The sequence below is a fragment of the Chelon labrosus genome (assembly GCF_963514085.1).
Source record: "Chelon labrosus genome assembly, chromosome: 7".
NCBI classification, from domain to species: domain Eukaryota; kingdom Metazoa; phylum Chordata; class Actinopteri; order Mugiliformes; family Mugilidae; genus Chelon; species Chelon labrosus.
Genome location: NC_140343.1, coordinates 3,872,738 through 3,897,371, shown reverse-complemented (window position 1 = coordinate 3,897,371; position 24,634 = coordinate 3,872,738). Strand labels below are relative to the sequence as shown.

Genomic DNA, 24,634 nt, shown 5'->3' with positions numbered 1-24,634 from the left:
CAGCTGGCAACAAGTTATTTAACCCCAACTGATGCAATGAGTAGCTTCTCATTTCTTAAACAACCATGTCTAAAGACACATCCTGTGGTTGTGGAGAAGATGTTAGTCTGTTTGAGAAGGGTCAAATCATTGGCATGCATCAAGCAGAGAAAACATCTAAGGAGATTGTAGAAACTACTAAAACTGGGTTAAGAACTGTCCAACGCATTATTAAAAACTGGAAGGATAGTGGAGAACCATTGTCTTCCAGGAAGAAATGTGGCCGGAAAACAATCCCGATTGATTGGTGATCACTTAAACGTCTGGTAAAATCAAATCAAAGTAAAACAACAGTAAAACTCAGGGCTATGTTTAATAGTGAAAGTAAGAACATTTCCACACGTACAATGTGAAGGGAACTCAAGGGATTGGGAGTGAACAGCTGTGTAGCCTTAAGAAAACCACTAATCAGTGAGGCTAACTGGAGAAAAAGGCTTGATGAGAGGCAGATGAAGTGATGCACCTATCATGCCTAGTGTCTACTGTACAAGCCTGTGGGGGCAGTGCTATGATCTGGGGTTGCTGCAGTTGCTCAGGTCTAGGTTCAGCAACATTATGTGTCCAAAGAATGAGGTCAGCTGACTACCTGAATATACTGAATGACCAGGGTATTCCATCAATGGATCATATTCCAAGATGACAATGTCAGGATTCATGGCGCTCAGATTGTGAAAGAGTGGTTCAGGGAGCATGAGACATCATTGTCACACATGGATTGGCCACCACAGAGTCCAGACCTTAACCCCATTGAGAATCTTTGGGATGTGCTGGAGAAGGCTTTGTGCAGTGGTCAGACTCTCCCATCATCAGTACAAGATCTTGGTGAAAAATGAATGCAACACTGGATGGAGATAAATCTGGTGACATTGGAGAAGATTATGGAAATGATGCTACAGCCAAAGGCAAAGGCGGTCCCACAAAATATTAAGAGTGTGTGACCTTTTTTTTCTTTTAGGTATCAACTTTTTTTCTTGGCCAGTCACTGTATGAACAACATAGATTATTACTGAAGACTAGACCAAGTTTATGTCCTTGCAAGACTAAAGCGGGGGAGCTAGAATCTTTCTTTCAGATCATCAAATAAAGACACAACGATTCCTCAAACAAACAGTCACCATCCATTAGTATTCTGACAAAGACTGGCTCAGCCTAATGACTGTGTTTTTTTTCTTGAAGCATGAAAACTATGACTCACACTGTTAAATTGTCCCTGGAAGCTGCTTTTTATTTTGAGCAGAAAGGCAGAAAATTCAGCTTGAACATGGATTTTAAATTTGAATATTTTTAGCATTTTTTTAGTGTTGGATCATAAATAGTAAATTGAATACTTTGGGTTTTGGACTGACAGATGAAACTAGATTATTTGTCGATGTCACTGAGACTAAATTGGATTATTTTATTTTTTTTAATTAGGGAACAAGTAAAGTCACAAACAAATCACGTAATTTTTCAAAATAATTAGCCTGACATACCTGACTCAGTTGTTATCAGAATATGAGTTTATTAAGACACACAACTGGATAGTCCACCAACCAATCAGAGCCATTTTGGTGAAAATATATTCAGCTCGAAGGCGCTCAGATGACATGCATGGCTCCATAAAAGCTAAAAAAAGATCTTTGCCAGAGCGCAGTTCTCAACAGAGTGACTCCAGACTAACTTAGGATTTTGCAGCTGCGGGGAAACTGAGCTAGTTTCCAAGATAAAATTTAAAGTCTACACCCTCAACCTTCCTATCTGTTCAGCTCTGACTCTTCAGCCTCTGGGGCAAGCAACTCTCTTTTTGGCTCTCAGTGTTCCTCTGTCATCTCTCGAACCCCGCTTTCCCTCCGACCTTTCAAAAATGTCAGACACGCCATGTTCCTCTAACCGGGCTCTTGTTGCTGTTTTATATGTTAGGCAGTCATGTTCACAGCTAAGTGCAGCCCCTCTGCCTTCCGCCCTGAGAGAGAGGTCAGTAATTACCACGTGAAGGACGCGTGCCGGAGGAAGCGGCTTCTCGGAAAACGTTTCTAGCGAGATGAGAAGCACGGCGGAGATTGGATGTTTGTGTTTCTGGTTCGACAATCTGAACTCATTTCCACTTTGTAAACTAGTTATTGACTGAGACGCTAATGAATTTATAAGATACAGCCGGATTCCGCAGAGGAAAACAAGTGCGTTTGCTTGTGTGAGAGTGAGGACGTCCAACACACAGCTTGGACATCTGACTGGATCTTTTATTTCATGGGTCTTTCTGAACAGCTGAAACATATTCCTAAAGTTTTCTATCCATACTGTCAGATAAATGGATGGATAGTACAAAATAAATAGTGCTTTTAAGGTTAATTTATGGCAAAATTTGTGTTAGCTTCCGTTCTGTGCGCCTGTTTCTGGTGACGTAGAGTTATGGTGCATACTGTGCAATACGTTTGCTCCCTCACAGGCTCACTGTATTATGTGTGTTTGCATAATCTGGTGCATACTCATCCTCATGGACGGCCCCGAGGATCTTAACTGATCTTCAAATTGTTCTCGTATCTGCAGACACTATCGTATAAAAGTCCAGAGTCTGATTTTAAGTCTTCATCTTTGTCTCTGCTTGTCTCTCTCTCACACACGCTGCAGTTTCCCCTGCTCCTTTCGACATTAATTAAACGTCCGCTGGGGCTTGATATGGGGACCGAGCAAAGCAGGGTTTGGTGACTCGCATCGATTTCCCCGTTGCGTGCGCGTGTCGTTTGAAACCGGGGTTAACTGCCGGGACGGCGAGGGGGCAGCGTGAATCGATGCACGCTACACAGCTCAGCGTGTCACGGGCAGAGAATACAGGTGCAGGAGTAAACGTCTCGGACTCAGTCAGCCGAGGCCTAACACACTCCTGCACACCGACGCTGGTCGACCGTGACGGGTCCTGTTCAGTCTTTAAGGAGGACCGTGACACTTTTCCTTATTCCTTTTGTCCTGAACTTTTTCAGTAAAGTGCTGGAGGACTTTTGCATTCAGGTTGAGTGACCGATGTGGGAGAACAGTGATCCTGAACGCACAGTCAAAGCAACCAAGCAGCCTTTTTTTTTTTTTTTTTTTTAGAGCCAAACAGTAGAATTTTCTCGACTCAGTCTCCTGACCTTAATCCAGCTGATTATCTGCTTCGCTGCTCGAGACTAGACTGGAGGCGAGAGGCCTGGAAAAAAAATAAAAAAACAAGCAGAGAAGTTGGCTTCAGAACAGGTCTGGCAGTTCTTCACGAGGGAAGATAGCGAGTGAGATATTCACCAAACCTGCTTCAAGTTATCATCAAGGCTGCAGTTTCTTTCTTTATTTTTTATTTATTTATTTATTTATTACCCAGAAGGAGCTGACCTCATTTATGATGTGACTGAATTGGAGCGAATCCTGCAGCCTGCTTCCAAAATCTTGCCGCTGGTGTGTGTTTGGTGCCAGTAATCACAAATTAAGAACTTTCAAGTTGCAAATCTGACTTTCAGAGTAAAATTAAAAATGTGTGCATGTAAAAATATGACGTCAAAGAGAAAACATGAGAAGTATAATGTGTGGGACGCCCTAAATACAAGATATATTCAATATTGTCAATAATAATAATACAGATTGTATTAAGATGATGCATACAGACAAACAAGAGTAGATCTGGCTGATGCATGTTACACGAGAGATTGATAATGAATGAAAAAAGAAGACAAGGCATTCAAACTATTCAGTAGAAAGGTTTAGAGGGTATGCAGAGGCTTTTATAGAGTTACTGTTGTAGTAATAAAGAGAGCACAGGGGCATAAACCTGTCAGTGGCAGTAGTAGTTATTTTACAGATGAGTTAGCTGATAAAGCATCATCAAATAGGCGTCTGCTGTAACGAAAGATATTTAAAGTTGCTGTGTAATCCATTAAACATTCTCCAGTCTAATAATGAAGTGCACCGATCAGCCACAACATTAAAACTACTGACAGGAGAAGTGAATATCATCTTGTGACAATTCATTGTTCTGCTGGGAAACTTCTGGACCTGACATTCATTGGTGTGGATGTTACTTAGACATGTAGCACCCACCTAGACCAGACCAGGCACCCCCACCCCATAGCAATGACACTAAAAAAAAACATAAAGAACAGCACAAGGTGTTGAATTGGCCTCCAAATTCACTAGATCCCAAACTGATCAAGTATCTGTGGGATGATCCACAGAGGCCCCTCCCCTCAAAGGCCCCCACTAACAATGTCCTGTTGAGTATGACTGAAGTGCCTCCTGTGCTTTTGAGGAGCTGGCTGAGCTTGTTTTTTTTACTGTGAAGTGCTTCTGACAGAGACATGAGGAGCTAGTGGGTCACTTCTAAACAAACACAACAGAGCATCAGGGCGCTGAAATTAACGACCGCGTCGGTGCCAGCAGACCGGGGAGGTGTGGAGGGGGAGGATAAAGGATGTTAAAGGACGAGCAATTAATCCTCCGACCTCGGCGTTGATGATAAGAGCCGAACGGGAAAAATTCACACCGACTGAACTCATCTGCTTCCCGGGCTGCCTTGACCGTCACACTGAATTATAGCGCTGTCTTTCTTTGTACTTGTCCACATAGCATTTAGAGCACTTAATATTTGTGTCCTTTCAGTTATGACGGCTTGTTCCCGCTGGGTCGGTGGGTTTGAACTGCCGACCTTCCCCTCGCTAACCTTTGGCGCAGTCTCACTCCTCGCTGAGGCGATTTTCTTGCGTTTGTCTCACCATTCACACATGCATGTATGCACATTCTGAAGCATCAAGCTAAAGCCGCGCCCGCATTCTTACTGGGTTTCTGCTGCTCGTCGACATCTGGATGCGGTGGCAGCCGGCTTTGAAGTTCCCAGGATGCGGGGCTAGAGGCCACGCGGAGCGGCAGCTTGGCACGGTGCGTAATCTGGACCATGTGCAGCTCCAGATGTAAAGAGCTGAAAGAGCAAATTGATTTTTGAATCGCAGCGCCCGCTGAAAGGCCTCGTCTCCGCCACATCTGTCCGTCAGCCCCGTCTGTCTCGTCCCATTTCTTCCCTCCCTCCACGGCTTCCTTTGTGCTTCTTCTTCACATGTGCGCCGACAAAAGCGAGCTGACAAACGTAGCGCGCGCACACATGCTGAATTTAAGACGGAGGTGAAAGTTGACAACCTCAAAGAGAGAAGCAGCTCCCCCCGCTGAGACGGGCAGGAGCTGAGGAGGAAAGACAAGAGGCAGCTTTGATCGTTTTGGAGCTTGTAGTCAGAAACTTTTTTACTGTTTGATGTGTCATGTTAGGATTGAAAATAAGACGCTCTCGGGCACATTGAAGCCCTCGCTGTGTCTAGTTAAGAACAAATTCAGATTGTCAAACAGCGTCAGTCTGATTCTCCTGTGAGGCATTTCATTCTTTAGATTAATTGTGTCAATGCTGTAAAGAACCATATACTGTTGCGTGGTACACCTGTCCACATACTTCTGCTATTTTTCAAGTAAGTAAAGTAAAGTGCATTATTTGTCAACGGAATTGCATGCTTGGATGGAGGGTTAGTCCTGAACTGCTGCAACCGAGCACGCCGTCACTGTGGGCCAACGTGACCCGGCGCCTAGCACCCATGTTTTTTGGGGGAGAACATGAGAATCAAACCTAGTGGTTGAGACTAGGGCCTTAATTCCAGTGAAAGCCAGACCAACTTCACCTTCTGCATATGTTTTGTGGCAGAAAGTGGGTCTGAAGTCACTGTTGACAGGTACAGCTGATGGCTTCCGGCCCCAAATCTGTCCAAAAACCACCACCCCACCCTCCACACACACCGGCCGCTCACCTGCTCTGTTCTCAATTTTAACCTGACAGAGAAAACGGCACGCAAAACTCACGTAGCATGTGCAGCTATTTGTGTCGTTCACTGATAAAGCATGACATTACTTGATTTTTTGACCATAGAGAATAAGAGCTAGCAAAGTTAGATTGATAAATTAACTGTTTGCTATCAGATTTATTCGCTTTATTTAATATTACGTACGTTTGTCCATAGAAGTCCACGTCTCAGTAGCATTATTTTTAGTAACTGCCCAGGCTGCTGCTATTTGTCGCAAAATCCAATATCCAATATAATACAGAACAATGCAGTCTAAGAATAGAAATCCCCCAGCAACAAATTGACGGACCGCTTCGTTAATTTTTAGAAAGAGGCACAAGCGGCGCATATTCTGTGGGCTCAGGCTAAAGTAATTAGAAAAATCTGCAGGGCAAATCAAACTGTTTACTTTATACCATTATGGACGGAAGCGGTGTTGGGTTGAACTGGTTTACAATGGCTGCAGTAGGAGAAGCGAGCTGTTGAGAGTCTGATATCAAAAAACAGCAAAATAACTTTAAAGGATGAACAATTGACGGCAATTAAGGCATTTATCCAGAAATTGTCGAATGTTTTGCTGCTCTGAATGGTTGTTGGACTGTACAATTGCAGAGAAATTGAAATTGAAATTTAAAATCCCAATGGATTGGGATTGGCATTATTTGTGTGAGATAATTGATCCGCTCATCCAAGTAGCTCCTTCAGTCTGGGATTATTGGGATTTCACTCCAAGCTATAACAAACTACCTTAACACCACAGTATGTAATGATTTGTAGTGGCCCTGTGCACAAAACCCGGTCTGCAAAGAAATGTCTGTTTTCCCAGTTTGTTGTGTGAGAACTTCAGTTTGAACCCTAACCCACGTCAACGTCATGGAATGAACAGGAACTGACTGTTAGCAGTGCTTTTTCATTACGAGTGTGTTGAACCCTTGGCTATGTACTGCACCTTAACCATTACTATAATATGAACCTGGACCCTTTATATAAACGTAACTGGAACTCAGCTACTTCTAATCATGAGATCCTTCATTCGTCCCTTGAAAACCTGAGTGAGAATCAGATAAAAGCAAAGAGGAACACAACGTCCGGAACAACAGACACATTATCTCCTCGCCGCCTCATTTCCCTCGCCGCCTCTCTCGCGGGCCTGCACTCGCACTTTTTTTGTCTCAGACGCTCGGGTCAGACAGACCGACCGACCGTGATGTGGCAAATGGCTGAATGAATTATTGATCTGATGACTTTGATACGGAGGACACTGAAGGCACCCAAACATGTCTGGCTACGACCTGCACCCTCTTCTCTTAACACCGTCGTATTTATTTATTTCAGGTCTCGCCTCAGAGTGGAATCCGCGGTGCATTTTTGTTTCAGCGGTACAAACGACTCACCGCGTGTTGCATTTAATTTCCGATGCTTGATCTTTTAAAGATAGTGACATTTTGTAAATCACTGCATTCTCCCCGGCTCGTCGGGATGCTTGTTTCCCAGAATGTTTGCGACCGAGTGCCAGTAAATGCAGTGAACTCATTCCATGTGGCTTTGGTTTTGCGTTCATGTGGAGCTGGTAAACATATCGCTGCATCAGTGTAGTAAGTATAAGAGACTTTGTATGTGCTCCCTTTAATCAAGACGTAGCATGTGCTGCAGCTGCTTCACAAATGCGTGTGTTTTTTTTTTTAAGGCCACAAGTTGATGTAGTATCTCAGCTTCTTTTATGATTTCTGCATTCTCCCCACGTCGTTTTGAAAGCCTTTCCGACATAGTGAATCTGGAAGGAATGTCAACAAAACTAACATTTATATTGCGAGTAAGGAAGCTGCCACAAACCATAAGAAAATACACTCAAAACTGCAAATGATATGTCTTTATGGGATATACTGTAGTGCTGGATTTATTTTAGAGTTTAGATTGAGCTGTCCCCTGATTCTTTATTTAGCACTACCAGAAGTTGAGAGGTTCCACTTATCTAACATCTTCCATATCGATCAGCCATATCATTATGGCCTAATACTGTGTAGGTCTCCCTTGTGGTGACTCATCAGAGGATGGACATGAGCCTTCTGAGGGTGTCCTGCTGTGTCTGGCAACAGGACGTTGTTAGTGGGGGGGGGGGGCTTTAAGTTGAGGGGCCTCCCACAGATACTTGATCAGTTTGGGATCTAGTGAATTTGGAGGCCAGGTCAACACCTTGTGCTGTTCTTCATGTTTGTTTGTTTTTCAAAGTTGTTCCTAAAGTGTTTTTGTGTGTGTGCCTGTGTCAGGCTGCATCCTGCTGGGGATGGCTGCTGCCATCAAGGAGTGTCATTGCTATGAGGTGGGGGTGCCTGGTCTGGTCTAGGTGGGTGCTACATGTCTAAGTAACATCCACACCAATGAATGCCAGGTCCAGAAGTTTCCCAGCAGAACACTGAATTGTCACGAGATGGTCAATGTTCTTCTCCTGTCAGTGGTCTTAATGATGTGGCTGATTGGTGTATCTACTGGCATAAAATTACCCGAAGAGATTAAAGCTCTGTCGCCTCCATGAAGTCATTGGTAGTAAAAATATATTCTCTGCAACTATTCCACTAAAGATAATGCAGACGTAATGCGGTGTTAAAGTCACTTAACTGACCTGATTTTGAGTTTCCAGAAATTTAACCAGGATTATTTCGGATTATTTGTTGCTGACCTTCATTTGTATTAGTTCTGATGGAGGATTTCAGCTTTGCAAAGTCAGGGGCTCGTTTCAGAGTTATATTGGTATTAGTTTCACTTGACAGTCTTGCTGCCCTGTGGCCTAAAGTCGGCAGTCTGTGCCACTAAAACGGTCCCAGAGGAGGGGAGAAAAACATGGGCGTAGAAGAGGAAATAAAAAAAAAAAAAAAGAGGGGAAGAGGATGGGTAGAAGGTGAAGACGGGTCGGTTTTGTTAATGGGGTTTCTGTTTTCCCCCCCGAGACAAGAGGGTCAGACCGGGCGGCTCAACCTGTCACAACAAGACAGATGCTGACTGATGTTTCAGGGGATTGAATTCAAAGTTTGCCATCCTGCTTTGTTTATTCGATAGGACGTGTTTGAGAAGAGGAGGGTAGGTCGACACAAGAGGAAGGGATGTCAGCTTTTCAGATGGAGAGGTTACTGCTGAGCTGTTTGTTCCTACTGATCCTCTACTGAGTCTCACAGTCGCTCAGCAAATCATCCAAACACGCCCCTTTAACTTTTGTATGTTTTTAACTGATGATTGATTGGTTTTGCATTTTCTACCAAACAAGAAGAGTAACATGCAGTAGATTGTCCCTTGGAAGCTATAGAGAAGCTTCTTTAAAGAGGAGTTTCTTAAAAAGCCGACATGAAATACCAAAAACTGCAGCTCCCCAAATGTCCACTTGAGGCTGGTTCCAAACGTCAGTCAATCCCCCGTAGACCTCCAAGTTAAAATGTTTGCTTCCTGCTATAAAAAACACTTCTGGACTCTAAACCAACAGCTGTATGGGTGTTGAATTTTAAGATAATTTATCAGTTTAAATTGTTATCTTAAAGTTATTCACAATAATAATAATCCTACTTTCTGTAGCACTTTTCAAATCAACAACTTAACAAAGATGTATAAATCAGATATTTTAAAGATAAAACCAATAAAAACAATAAAAAAAATCTTTAATCTCAGTTAAAACCAGGAAAGGCTATCCGATAAAAGTATGTTTTAGGGAGAGGTTTAAAGGAGACTACAGATGACCTGATTTCCTCGGGGCAGGTCGTCCCACAGCAGCGGTGCCGGGCTGTACGGTACTTCATGGCCGAGGGCAAGGCCATGAAGTAGTTTAAAAGTAATCAGTAAGACCTTGGAAGCAATTCTGAAACTTTCGGGGAGCAAGTGGAGATGTGCTGAAACCGGAGTGATATGATCAATTTTCCTGGTTCTGGTTAAAAGCCTGGCAGCTGAATTTTTGGACCGTCTGAAGTTGTTGGACTGATTTATTGTTCAGACAGTTAAAAAGAATGCACACAAGGTGAAATAAAAGCATGTGAAATAGTCTTTAAAAGATAAAATGGGACGAATTTTTGGAAATGTTCCCTCAAATGGTAAGAACAGGATGGGACTAGCTTAGCTGTGTGGGACTCAAAGCTTAGAGCCTAGATTTGTCAGTGATGGTGTTGCCGAGGGAACCAAACAAGGGTGTGGTCTGTGGTCTAGGAGGCTGCAGGAAGTTGTTACTCATCCAGTTTGTCATGGAGGCAGTTTCTTAAAACACTCAAAGGGTTTCCCATGTCTGAGATCTGGGTATCTTCAGCGTTAGGGGCACGGCTGCTTTGAGTGTCCCCACAAAAGCCGGTCTGGATCAGGCTTGTTCCAGTGCATCCCACAGATTCTTGATCAGTCTAGTGGATTTGGAACTTTTTACAGCTTCCTACTTTTAAACAGGGAGTCATGAAAGTTACACTAGATCCTCCTTAAAGCTGGAAGTGAAATGCGTCTCGCCGTCTGCTCTGCAGCTCCAACTTTTGATCGAAAATGACTAAAAGCCGACGGAAAAGTGGTGGAATGAAAGGCAGCCTGCCAGTCAGAGTTCGGCCCGATCAATCTGAAACCTCTTCCGTTAATCCCGTCCGACGTTCAGCCCTTCGACAGTCTGAGGCAGACTCTCAGCGGAGCACGCGCAGCTTTAATCATTCATGTTATCATGAAACCAGGTGAAAAATTGATGAGCGGCTCTACCCTCCACGTGTGTCTTCGAGAGGGGGAAGTATTTTTCATCCCTGCCATCAGGCCTCAGACGTGATGGGGCCTCTCTGCTTACACCGGGCCACACGTGCATATCAACAGCTCAGCCGAGTGAGCGCTCTTAATTTAATACATCGCTGATAATGACCTGGTCTGGCTTGAAGATTAGTGTGCTTATGCATTTAAGTGAGTGAGTTTCAGGCCCATCGTTCACAGCAGCGGGCTCTCGGTTGCAGTGTCCATGCAGTGCACTCATTTTAGATTTCTTTAAAGGGAAGAAACAGGTGAATTAAATGTGCAAAAGCTGGAGTGCCCGGAGAGAACCCTACGCAGACACAGGGAGAACATGCAAACTCCACACTGAAAGGCCCCAGTCGAACCCAGAACCTTCTTGCTGTGAGGCCCTACCTGATGATAAAGCCTCTAAAACGTACCCAGAGAGATAATTATCATATTTAAAATGCTAAATATTGGTAATAGCACGAATATTCTGCTAGAGGAGTGTGTGAATAAAAACTGCAGTTCCATAACCGGCCACTGGAGGCTTACTCTAAAAGCGAGTCAATCCCTGTAGATCTCCATGTTAAAATTTCCGACTTTACAACAGAAATAAAGATATTTACAGCCTGGTAGGGGTGATGTCACTAGGTGACAGGTGGTTATCCACACAGGTAACTAAGCTGTATGATTTTGTGATCGACCTTTGACCATTTTTTGAATTTTGCTGTGAGTTAGATCGGGTCAGGCGCTGCCAACATGACAACGGTCACCAGACTGAGCCACACCCAGTCGGCCTCAAGCAGATGTGGCCCCCCCACATCTGCTTGAGGCCGATGCATCTTGTAAACCGGGTCTTAAAGCTAGAACATACCTTTTCAGGCTTCATATTTAGAAGGCTTTTAGAAATGTTTATGTATTTCATGCACTTACAACCAATTCTTGCTTTAGTCTCCAAATGAGACCTCCAATTATATTTATCATGAAACTAGATAAACCTCCTCCAATGTACTGTTTGCTCTAAGAGCATTTTTATCAACTCAAGGTCCACTTATGTGATTTTTCCAAAGCTTTCAGTGATTTCAGGCGTCCTCAGCCGATTGCTTAGTTGCACTGGAGCTGCTGACTTAAATGTTGAGGTTGACAAAATAAAAATAAAAAATCTCAAGTTTCAGCTATATCATATGGTCATCATCAGCAGATTCAGTTTGATGTATTTGGTGGAAAGGTCCAGTATCTTGGCCTTAGACTTAATCTATAGTTATGCCGTAGCCTGTGGCGTAACCTGACGTGCACCCTCCTGCAGGAATGTAAGAATTTGTTGTGGCCACACAGACCTCACCGGCTGTCATTGGTGTTAGCTTCAACTCCAAAGTATAAACTAAACTTTACTCATTTAAAACTTAACTTTTAAACTGAACTTTCTTTGGAAATTGGTGAAATATCCTCATTCAGATTCATGGAATTTGTTTCTGTCAAAGACTCTCTCTGTGTGACCAAAAGAACAAGATCTGACTGCATGCACGCTCGGGCTCGGTGACAGAAGCGCGTTATCCTCCGCTAAGAACAGAGCTAATAGTTTGGCACTTTGATTGGTGACTCTGAAGCCAAACCAAGCTAATTACAGCTTCACGCTGGCTGTCTGGCAGAGTGGAAAGCAGAGAGCTCCCCGAGAGGCCAACGAGAGCTCGGTTGCGCGAGATGAAAACTATAATCAGGGCCGCATCATAATTCATTATTCCTCATGAAAGTTGAGGATGTCGGTGAAAAATGAAAAATGACTTTGTACTGATAAAACATTATCGTGGAGCCAGAGACTGTGATAGAGGTGAGGAGCTGATCTCAGTCGGAAGTAATTACACTTCATTAAAAGGCAGATATGTGAGAAATATGAGGGATTAAGCAAGGGAGCAGCTCTGAAGGCGTCTACTTCAACGTAAAAATAACAAATGTACAGGGGGAAATCACTGCATTGTTGCTTTAAAACTTTGCTATTAACCACTTCCTGTTTATATAACCATAATAAGTAAACTACTTCTATGCAAAATCAGGGTTTTATTGTCTTAAAAGTTACTGATAAACATCCACAAATTTACACCTTTCAGCATTCGTGGAGAAAATGCGTCATGTGCATTTATTATCAGCTGTAATGACGGCGCTTTTTACGTTTATTAATCTGTTTGCACTGGACTAGTTTTACCTGGGGGGCGTAATTTGTAAAGTAAAACTCCAACACAGAGGTCCATTGACCATTTGCTTGATTTGCAGCTTTTATTTTTCTGCCTCTCGTTATAAATCAAAGCTTGGACAGATGTTTGGGTGCAAAGTCAAGATGTCGTAGCATTGCAGACCCATTTGCAGAAAACGAAACTACTCAAAACCATCAGAAGAGTGAAGTCTTGAAGTATGATTAGATGCATGACGTTGCATGCGGCTGGATTTCATTGCTTTACTCTTGAGGCATTGCTTGTTCCAACACACAGACGAAACTATAATTACACTGTAGGATTAACATGACCCTTCTTCTCCGGGTGAATTTCTCATTTCTTTGGTGTTGCAGTGGATTGCATTATTATTACAGTAGATTCAGCCCGGCGTCCGTCCGCAGCCTGTACGGGAGGAGTGAGAGCTCTCTGGTTGAGTTTCATCGACTCTCTGTTTGCTGCTCACTCTGCAGGGTGCGGGGACTGATTGACAAAAAGCTATTGTTGTTGGTGAGAGTTATTAAAAGGCTGTGGGGGATGACATGTGGGATTGCACATTAAAAACAAACCCTTCGTGCTCCTCATGCTTCTCTGTTTCTAACCTGCTGTTGTCTGAATAATTCCACAATAACCTCTGAAGAACGGGAGAAAATCCTCATTTCAGTCTTAATGAACGATAAGTATTCCAGATGGAGTCCTTCAGGGTGTTTGTAATTAAAACGAAACACACACACACATACACAAACATCTATCTGTTAATATTAGACAGTCCTCCAGGATAAACCAAACAGGCCGCAGGAGTAATTTTCAGATTTAATATTTACTCTGATTACAGTCAGTAATTCTTTATGGCAGAGGTTTTCGAACTGCGTGCATGTAGGAGGTGAAAGGGACAGGTGTTCTGAAAACAACAGGAAATTAGTTTTTTGTCGTTCGGTCTGCTCAACAACACAGTCAGCAGTTGGAGGTGCAGCAGAGCCCGTGACATACGGCTCACCGAGGCAATTAGAGCAGCGCTTTTTTTCCTCTGAGTCATAACTCTGTCAAGTCTGAACCGTAGACTGGAGAAAAATGAATGACGAGACGGCTCCTTAAAAGTGAAGCCAGAGCTTGTGGAGCTCCCCCTGGCGGCCACCTCCTAGTGGAAGGGACTTGGGCCGAACTAAAACACTAAAGACCTGTCTTAGCTTGAAACGGAGAGGTAACAATAGGCAATAGAGCAAGTGCCTGATCCCCAGGATCGAAAACACGATTCTCCACCTGGTGATCATACAGTTTTTTCATCTTGCTCTGCGCAGACGTCAAATTTTCAAAAGGCTGACTTACGGCTGGAACTGGACACAGTGGCTAAGGCTTCAGGTTCTGCTTAGACTTGCTGGTTAGTTGATATGTATGACACGATTTGATGTACTCAGAAATGTCTCTCTTCAATCGTGACCAAAAGAAATACCTCAAGATGTGGTCGTACGTCTTCCTGACGCCCAGGTGACCAGACTCATCGTGGGAAATCTGCAACACCAGGCTACGAAACTTGAAAGGCACCACAACTTGGTAAATAGGTTCACCCACAACATGTTCACCCTGGGTCACCCACTTTCTCATCAACACCTCATTCTGAATAAAATAACAGTGAGGGTTGTTTACCTCACGAGAAGGCCACGCCATGTCCAGCAAACTCTTGAGAGAACTGTCAGCACACTGCTCCGACACCAACTCACTGTGAGAAACAGACCAAGGAACATTAAGGCATGTGACATCATGCTGTTGTGACGTGTCATCCTTTTCCATGGACTCCGTCTCAACCAACTGGGCATGTTTCATCGCACGCGTGACAGCACACGAGATGAACACCTCAGGAAAATCTGTTACTTTTTTGTCAGGCTCACTGGTAACCAGTGGTGCTGAAGCAATGATAGGAGGAAGTGGAACATCATTACCCAAAATCATCGTCACGCCATCCACAGGCAGAGCTGGGCGCACTGCGACTGCCACCTCACCCTGAAACAGATCATAAGACAACATAATTTTATGCTGAGGCACCTGCAGCACCCGCAGCCCGATCCCGAGCACCGGTATACAAGCACCTGTGAAGGACTCCTATGAAAAAGGTAGAGCTGATGCTACAATAAAGGGATTAAAACCCGCTGTGTCACGCAATATCTTAATCTGCACTTTTTCATCACTTCCCACCAAGGAAACACTCCCATCACTGATGAAAGGCAAATAAGACAGCCGATCTTGACTAACCTGTGGTTTCAACTCACCACCTTGAGTCTCCAACACCCGGTTAGGAACAGGTCCAACACACAATGCCTGCTTGGGACTTACACTCGCTCCAGTGTTACTCTTGGCTTTAAACGCATAACAGTCTCTTTTCCAGTGACCTCGGTTGTGACATAAGCTTCCCGAGTGCCCTGCTCATTTCTCTGATCCGCCCAAACATTTCTGACTGGACGACTGGACCATGCACCTTCTGTGGAGAAATTTTCCCTATCTGCGCCAGCCCCGCGCGAACTCGGATACCAAGTATCACCACCATGCATTAACACATAGTCATCAGCTAGTGCGGCCGCTTCAGCTGCCGTCGTAACTCTACGCTCGCTGATGTATGTTGCAATCCGCCCCGACACAGAATTTTTCAACTGTTCCAAAATCATGAGATCCCTCAGACCATCATAAGAGTCAACCTCGGCCGCAGTACACCACCGGTCAAATTGAGCTGACAACTCACGAGCAAACTCCAAATGAGATTTATCGCCTCTCTTCCAACCCCAAAACCGTTGGCGATAAGCCTCAGGAACCAGTTCATACACTTTTAAGACAGCCCATTTCACCACGTCATACTTTACACTTTGGCTGCTACTGAGAGAAGACCAGGCCTCCTGTGCTCTCCCAGTCAAAACACACTGCAGCATTAAAGTACAAGTGGACTCAGACCAGCCGCGAGCGTCAGCCAGACGCTCAAACAGTGCGAAAAAGGCTTCTGGGTCTTTTTCATTAAATTTTGGAACCAGTTTCAAATCCCTCAAGTCAGATTTTACTGGGGGACACCTGAACCAGAGGAACCATCAAAAAGCAGAGTATCCGCGGCAATTTTCCCTTCTCTAATTAAAGCCATTTTTTGTCTTTCCAGATCCAATGCCACTTGCACCGATTCCTGCTTCACTTTCTCAAGAGATAGCACCTTTTCCATCTCAGTAGTTTGCCGCACTCTCTCTACAGCAACTTCTTTCTCCATCTCCAATTTCATCTTCAACATTAGCAGCTCCTTCTGTTGCTCAAAAGACAACGCGGCACTAGGGCCCGTTACTAACGGCGGAGGCGCGCCCGCAGTGCCAACTGATCTTTTGTACATTCATCCAAAACCGATTCAGCTGGCGCCCGCACAGACTCGTCAACAACTTCATCCATTACAATTTTAACACACGAGAATGTAAGCGCCAAGACTCACCAGTGTGCAACCAGGCCGACGCGGCCTTCCACGGAGCTTCCCCACTAGCTACCTAGCCGAAATCTAGCTAACTCCCCCCTTGTCTTCATGAGGCGTAGCGGCGGGTATTTGTGCTCTAATAGCCCGCTGGTTCGGAGAGGCGACCAGAACCTGGCAACCCCCACCGAAACCACGGATGTGCTCCCGAGCGGTTTTAGGGAAAGGGAATGGGAAGCTCTAACCGCCGTACCCCAACACTACCAGCCCCCCACGACGACACCCAAAGGGGAGACGCCGCTAAGACCTACAAGGGGAACCATTCCTTCAGGTAACGCATACCCACAGGTGGACCAACACTTACCTTCTCATGCCTGAGACAGTAAAGCGACAAAACACCGTCCTTCAACACAAATGAGACGAATTACATAGGTGCACCAACTTCAAAAGTACAACTCCAGAGCGCAATCAAACTCCCCATATAAGGCGAACTACATAAGCGGTGACAAAGGGAATCCCCGCCATAACGTCACCTCTACACGAAAGCCAAACCCCCCGATTAAGGATTTTCCCCACGCACCACCATTTAGCGCAGACAGACGTGTGCTCTCGCATTAAACAAAGCGCTCAAACTAAGGTTTACTCAACCTATGAAAACTTAGAAAAACAAGGAACAAGAACTAAAGCACACCAAAAAACAAACTGACCTTCGCGCCGGACGAGGCCCCAATTTGTTACGACCGGCTCGTTGGCCGGTCGTAACAAATTGGGGCGAGTTGTACACTCAAATGAAGTTTAAGAAAGTAACATTTATTAAAGGAAATCTCAAAATGGATGGGATGTGGAAATCAGTGTCAGTGGTGTAGGTGAATGTATGGAAGTGTTGGTCAATGTGTGGTGCATGTTGTTAGTGCACGCTGGTTTGGTGCCACCGACGAGTGCAGAGCATGGCGAGAGAGAAATCTGAATCACTCTAACCCTGCTTATCTTTAGTTTGGGTATTAACCTAGCCTACAGCACCCTCGTACTGGTTGCCCCGAATGGTTTAACTTGTCTAATTTTAATTCTTTAGTGAGCAAGAATCAGATTGAAAAAATAATAAATCCACCCCATTTTATCAGCCTAAATCACACAGTGGGGCTGCAGCACAGCAAGACTGTCCCATCTCCTGTAATTTGGACAACACACTAGATTAACTGTTCGCCCAAATGAAATTCCCAGTTAGGAGGTGGTAAATCTGAGCGCCGGGAGTGACGGATGAAACGAGGGGGCCTCTTAAACAACGGTGAGCGAGGGCCCTGTAATTTTTTTTTTTTTTTTTTTAGTTTGTTGGTAATGAAATAGCATTATCTCTGGGGAGAAGTGACACTGCTGCCTTTTATTTACGGGTCACACCACTCAGAGCTCAGTTTTTCATGTCCGCTGCCTGTACGGTCACTCTGAAAGCTTCACTGAGACACGGATGTACAGACAGATTTTTTGCACTCTCTGGCTTTGGCTGCAGTTTACCTGTTAGATTTAGATTAGTCACCTTATTTATTCGCTTCCCATCTGCGTGAGCCTTTGTTTTACAATGTAGACACCAAGCATTGTGGTTGTCTAAGGCCCTGCTTGCATTTCTAACCTCTGTATAGTAAGCTTCTCCTTTACTTCTTAAATGTCTTTTTTTGTGTTATACTTAAAGCTAAAGTGCAGACCTTGATCACCCCCTTTTGAACAGTGAATGAAATTAATCAAACGTTGTCTTTTGGAAAAGCCACAACAGTTGCAATAGGTTTTTTGTTCTTGCCTCTTTCCATATGTCCTAAAACAAAGCTAAAACAAAGGCAGCCTTTAGAGCAGACTAAACAGTCTGGCTGACGTCAACCTGCTGCTTCACATCGTCGGCTTTCACTGAAAATGTGTCTCTCACTGCTAGTGTGACATTTTGTAAGTTTGTGAATGTTACAGATATTAATTTATGTGCAAAAGTCGAGCACTGTAACTTTAAGTACTGAAATACTTGTAGAACTTGAGATGATGTTGCGTTTAAGACTCAGACGCCTACCTTGTGATTCAGGCATGCATTCATCTTCTGTAACCGCTTGTCCTGTGAAGGTTCATGGGTGGAGGCTGAAGCCTATCCCAGCTATCACTGGGCGAGAGACGGGGTACACCCTGGACAGGTCTCCAGTCTGTCACAGTCAAACCCAGAACCTTCTTGCTGTTTTGCCCTACCTGATGATAAAGCCTCTAAAACGTTTGCACAGTGCTTTACATCATTTAAGACACTTAAAGGACTCAGAGTAGCAGTGGCTTAAAGATTTTGCTTGTGCTGACATTTTGGTTGTTCCATAAGAGCTTTATCTTCAAATTTAATGGTTTCTATCAGAAAAGAAACTCTAAGACCTAAATACGATTATTTTTACCTGCAAGTAATCCCATAAAACGGGCATTGGTGGAAGCATTGGGATTCAAAACACGGCCCTGAAGAGTTTCTGTGTTTCCTTTGTTCTGTCTTCAACTGCGGCAACTTTCTTTGTTCACTGTTGTAGAGAATACTTCCTAGAACTTGTGTTTCTCGTCTACTCTCTTACTTATTTAATCAGATGTCATATTTAACACATTTCTTAGCATTGTGATCACGTATATCGAATAAATAGAGTGTGTAGTGGGTGCGGGAATCCACAGTCAGTGTTGATTTAGGGCAGTCTGTGTCTATGGATTAAAACCTCATCAATCAATTAATGCAGATCAGAATATTCATGGGGCATTGGTTTTAAACGGTGACTGGTAGCAGGGTCGGGGAGACCGTCCCATTTGACTCATGCTATATGTCCGATGTCCTGTCATTCTCTGTTATGTGTGTATAAACTGAGCTCTTGAGGGAATACTGGCATTTGAATGCAGAGTGATAGCCATCCTTTTTGAGAAGAAGCCAAATTTGCATTGGTTTAGAGAATATAGTACCGTAGCACTAAGAGCCAAGAGTTTCAGGGCTGGCTCGGGGACGGTCCAGCAAAAGAAGTGGCAATAAATAGCGATGATAAACCACATCTGTGTGTCGGCGAGCCGGCCAGAGATAACTAGGCTCATTTCCAAACTGCAGCTTTCACCTTTACAGCAGATCTCCAGAACACATGTAGAAGGAAAACTTGCAAAACATCAAATCAGACATTTTTTATTTGCATCAAATGAAGATCTTTTCTTCTCTCGTGTCCTTCACATGCTCTCAAATGGGGTTTTAGTACATTGCGGCATCCATCCATTAACGCTCCACTACGAGAAATATTTGGCCTCATTGTCTGGTGGGATCAATACGGCGTGACGCTATCGATCCCGAGATCAGTCGATGACCTTAATGTGCGTTCAGTACACACTAATGACCTTGGCAGACGGGCCGAATACTGAACAAAGGCTTAAATTAAACACCAGTTTTATCACTGCAGTGAAGGGACAAAGGGTTTATTCTCACCTCAACCCAGTGAGCTCCAGACGGCCACCAAAGTTTAATGAAGTTTTACTAATGCTTCCACCTGAACTGTTTACATGGACGATAAATAAAATGATCGTGTTGTGCAGGTCTCCCTTGTGGTGACTCATCAGAGAATGGACATGGGCCTTCTGAGGGTGTCCTGTGGTGTCTGGGAACAGAATGTTATTCGTGGGGGGGCTTTGAGGGGTGGGGCCTCTGTGGATCATCCCACACATACATGATCAGTTTGGGATCTAGTGAATTTGGAGGCCAGGTCAACACCTTGTGCTGTTCTTCATGTTTTTTTTTTTAGTTGTTCCTAAAGTGTTCTTGTGTGTGTGTCTGTGTCAGGCTGCATCCTGCTGGAGATGGCTGCTGCCATCAAGGAGTGTCATTGCTATGGGGTGGGGGTGCCTGGTCTGGTCTAGGTGGGTGCTACATGTCTAAGTAACATCCACACCAATGAATGTCAGGTCCAGAAGTTTCCCAGAAGAACTCTGAATTGTCACAAGATGGTCAATGTTATTTACTTCTCCTGTAAGTGGTTTTAATGTTGTGGCTGATCAGTGTATGTGTGTTTAAACGAACCAAAACATCATTAAAGCACTTGTATTTTACTTTAGATGCTAATCATACAATGCTCCCAAACAATGGAAGGGCTTTGATGGACAAGAAGAAACTTTAACAGAGTCATATTCTGACAAGAATTAAGTTTATTTGGTAGAAGAACATGTTCCCGTGCTTTCTTCTGCGCTGCTTTGTTCATATTTTCAAATACTTGTTTGGACATGTGTTCTTTCTGCCGCCTCTGTGTTTTTTTTTTGTCCCTCCTGGAAACACATCTCGTAACGAACTCATGAGACATATATGAGTGTTCCAAGCCCCAAAACATCAATAAGCAACAACGGGAGAAACAAGTATTTTTCCCAGTTTTATTGACAAAACTGATTCGATTGAGTAGAAGAAGACGAAGAAGATGTTTACACGTCCCCGACGTTGCTGTCCACATGGGTTCCAGCTTGGTTCATCTCTTCAAACACTTACTTGTTGGTTGTTTTTCTACCTTCGTGTTCCTGTCCCTCCTGGAAACTTCTCACCTGGTGTTTGTACGAATCCAGTTAATCCAGCCGGAGGTTAACAACCGATTGAAGACATTATCAAAGGTTTACATTGAATATTCCATGGTCCAGTCTGTTCTGATTGAGGTGGTTATTTTTGTTTTGATTATTAGTGGGGTACTAGTGTCCATGTAAAGGCAGCGGCTGGTAAACGGATGAGAACCACACCGATGCAGCAGCTATAATTATTTTCCGCCGTCTACTGACGACCTGTGGATAATCCTGCATGTTGTAAAGTCATTGTACACATTTCTCCCCTTTTTTTCTGTCTCCTTGCGGTTAATGATCTCTGTACCACATTGATTCATAATACTGGATCACATTTCCTTCGCCCTGAGGCTAATGGGCTTTTGTAGATCCCTTGATTGTGCTGCAGTAAGTGAAACACTTGTGTGTGTGTATGAATGTGTGCAAAGAGAAGTCAAGGTTAACGTTTAATGCTGCATCTGATTTCAAGTGGAAAGAAAAAAAAATAAAAAATAAAAATCTCTCCAAGACAATGTACCTGTTAGAGAGACATGTACAGGCTGCACTCTGAGCCTCCCTGGTGGTAATGTAGAGGACGTTAATCAGCAGAAACTGCTCACTGATCTGCATGCTCAGAGGTGAAATGATCTGAATTCTGATACTTCTGTGTCTCGTTAAATGCTTTCCCGAGAAATGTTTCTCTCCAAGAGGTAAGATCTTCTGTCTTAAGTGGATTGATCCTGCATTTTATTGGTCCCTTTACTGCTTCATTATCTCCATGGCTCTTTACGTGCATGTGTCATTGCAGTGGTTGTGCTTTCGTGTCGTTACTTCGGAGCTTCACCATCTAGATCCTCCCTATGTTGCATTCTCATGTATTTGTTTGAAGCAAAGCTGCAGAGTGACATTGAAAGGTTTGCAGCTTTGCAGCATGCTCTGTTAAAAGAGAAGTCCTCCTGTGTATTTACTCTTCTCTCCCTCTTTCTCATTTTGTCCACAGTTGATCAAAGTATGTTTGAGAACTCCATTGCCCAGCAGCAGAGTCCTCAGACCTCCAGGCCGGGTCAGGCCTCGGCCCGGCGCTCGGCGGCGTCGGTTAATTCCAACCTGGGGACCAGCTGCGTCGACTCCCCGTCCTCCGGAGGACAGCAGCGGCTGAAAAATGCCATTAACCTGGGCAAGGCGGTCGGGGCGAAGGTTAGTACGACACCAGCAGAAAGGGAACATTAGAGCTCTGAGGGGCTGATTTCCTTTAACCTCTGAGAGGGACGTTGGAGTGAGTGACTCAGAGCTGCAGGAGCTTTTCTGATGAAAGGTGAACGTCCAGTTTGCCTTTGTCTCAGAGCTGAGATCCATCGTCGCCACGACAACGGCCAAGCGCCTGCAGATTTATTAAAGAGAAATTTCTTCAGGTTTCTTTATTCTCACGTTAACTGAGCTGAGAAGCATTTAAAGTAGTAGGAACATAACTTCAATTCTTCTCTCTACTCTTTCTTTCTTCATTCCTTCTGTACTTTCTCTTTTCCCTTCATCCTTCCTTCTTTCTGCCTTTCTTTCTTACATCTTTTTATTTATCTTTCCCTTTTTTCATTCTTTTTGTCTATCCTGTATTCAGTCTTTCATTCTTTCTTTCTTCATTCCTATTTCTTTCTTTCTGTCTTTTATCTTTTTACATTCTTCCTTCCTTCATCATTTCATCCTTCCTTCTTTAATTTCCTTTTTTCTTTCCATCTTTCATCTTTTCATTCATCTTTCCCTTCATTAATTTTTTCATCCTTCCTTTCTTTCTTTATTTTGTTTGTTTTTCCTTCTTTCTTTATTCCTACAGTTCGTTTTTTCTTTTTTTCCCTGCTTTCTGTCTTTTTTCATTCTTCCTTCAGTTCCTCATCCTTCCTTTGTTAATTTCCTTTTTTCTTTCTTACGTCTTTTCATTTATCTTTCCCTTCGTTCATTCTTTTTGTTCATCCTTCCTTTATTCATTCGTTCTTTCTTTCTTCATTCCTACATTTCTCTCTTTCTTTTATCTGTTTTAATTCTTCCTTCCTTCATCCTTTCATCCTTCCTTCTTTAATTTCTTACTTTCTTTCCATCTTTCATCTTTCCCTTCAATCATTCGTTTTTTCATCCTGCATTTCTTTCTTTCCTTCTTCCTTTTGTTTCTTTCTTCATTCCTACAATTCATATTTTCTTTCTTTCCTTGTTTTCTGTCATTTGTTTTTTCATTCTTCATTTTTTCATCCTTCCTTTGTTAATTTCATTTTTTCTTTCTTCTGTCTGCCTTTCTTTCTTTTTTCTTTCATCTTTTCATTTATCTTTCCCTTCATTTCATCCTTCCTGTCTTCTTTCTTTCGTTCTTCGTTACTTTAATCTTTTTTTATTATTATTATCCTTCATTCATTCATTCTTTTGTCCTTTATTTCTTTCAGGTCAATGACCTGTTGAGAAGGAAGGAGCCCAGCCACCTCGGGGACATTGGAGTCACAGAGGTCAACAAGAACGTTGGTGCTGTGTGGAGCTGCATGGACCAACTCAACCAGAGCACTACACACAGGTACACACACACACATGCACATTTATTGAGTATTTATGATCATGATGTTTGTATCTGGTCAGTTTGCATAATCTAATCTTAATTTTAATCATCATCTTGAACCCATTTTTGTTATAAAAATACTTGATCATGTTTACAAAAATCTCCACCCCACTTCAATATGAAATCACCAGTTCAGAGAAGTGAACCCTAACCCAGACGCTCCATCACAGAAGCTGAATAATTTAAGATTTTTTCTTGTAAAATGTGTCTCTAAATGAATAACGAGACATCAAATGTCTCTGTGAGACACCTGGAACTGAGCGGGACGGATCCTCAGCTCCTTACATGTCCTTTAATTGATCATAACTCTCACACACTCTCGTACGTTAAAGGCAGCTTCTGTGAGTGGGGGTATTTTTTATTTTTGTCATTGATCTGTTTTCTCTTCACCTGAAGATCGGTCAAGTGAAAGTCTTTTTTTTTTACAGCAGCCTAGATCCTGTTTATCTCCATTTACTGGACTAAGAACACGTTCAGTTTAATTATTGATGATGATTTAACGTTCTGCCGTTTGCAGCTGGGGGTATTTTAGCTGTCTGTGTTCCTGTGGTAGAGATATGAATGCATGAGATGAGATGAGATGTGCAGTGGACTGAGCTGTCTTCTGCCTCAGACAAAGAAAAGGAGATGATTTCTTTATTAGCGTTCGTGCATTTAGATTGTGATTGTTGTTCTCAGAAGAGGACAGAACAGTTAAGTCACCCCAACATGCTTGCTCCGCTTGTTGTCTCCGTACAGTGCAGAGGTTTTCGAGTGACGATCGTTCCTGGTTCTCTCCTCTCCGTCCTCCTCCGTCACTCAACGCGTTCTTATTAGTGCAGGTTTGAAGTCCGAGTCATCCCGCCAGCTTCTATCAGCGGCACTGGAGCAGGACGGGAACGTTAAATGGCCGTAACTCAGTCAGAACTTCTCGTTGCAGTGATGCATCGACTGAATCTTTCATTCATTATCTAGTACCGCTCATCCTCTGGAGCAGGGGTGTCAAACTCGTTTTAGTTCAGGGGGACACACACACAGAGACAGACAGACAGCCCAATCTGATCTCAAGCGGCCCGGACCGGTAACATAAAAGCATAATAACATATGAATGAGGACTCGTTAGGAAAATGTTAACATTTAATGAACGATCCTTTTACAAAAACATTTTATGAACAACTTTGGTGTTTCCCACAAGATTTCTCGAGACCCTGCCGCTTCTTTGTGTTAATTCTTAATTCTTTGTGATATTTTCCCACCTATTAAAAATAATTCATACAGTATATTGATTGTCTGCACGTAGAATAAGAGGACAAACGTATGCAAGATT

The 24,634-nt window shown here is 43.4% G+C and overlaps 1 protein-coding gene across 1 annotated transcript in view; it reads left to right on the top strand.

Annotated features, from left to right (window-relative positions):
- Positions 1-24,634, top strand: part of LOC311490481 (carboxyl-terminal PDZ ligand of neuronal nitric oxide synthase protein-like) — a 201,652-nt gene that overhangs the window by 174,930 nt on the left and 2,088 nt on the right. Inside the window, exons 11-12 of the mRNA XM_084547974.1 lie at positions 21,736-21,932; positions 23,162-23,286. Of these exons, the coding sequence (XP_084404100.1) occupies positions 21,736-21,932; positions 23,162-23,286 (322 nt within the window). The remainder of the gene's footprint in view (positions 1-21,735; positions 21,933-23,161; positions 23,287-24,634) is intronic.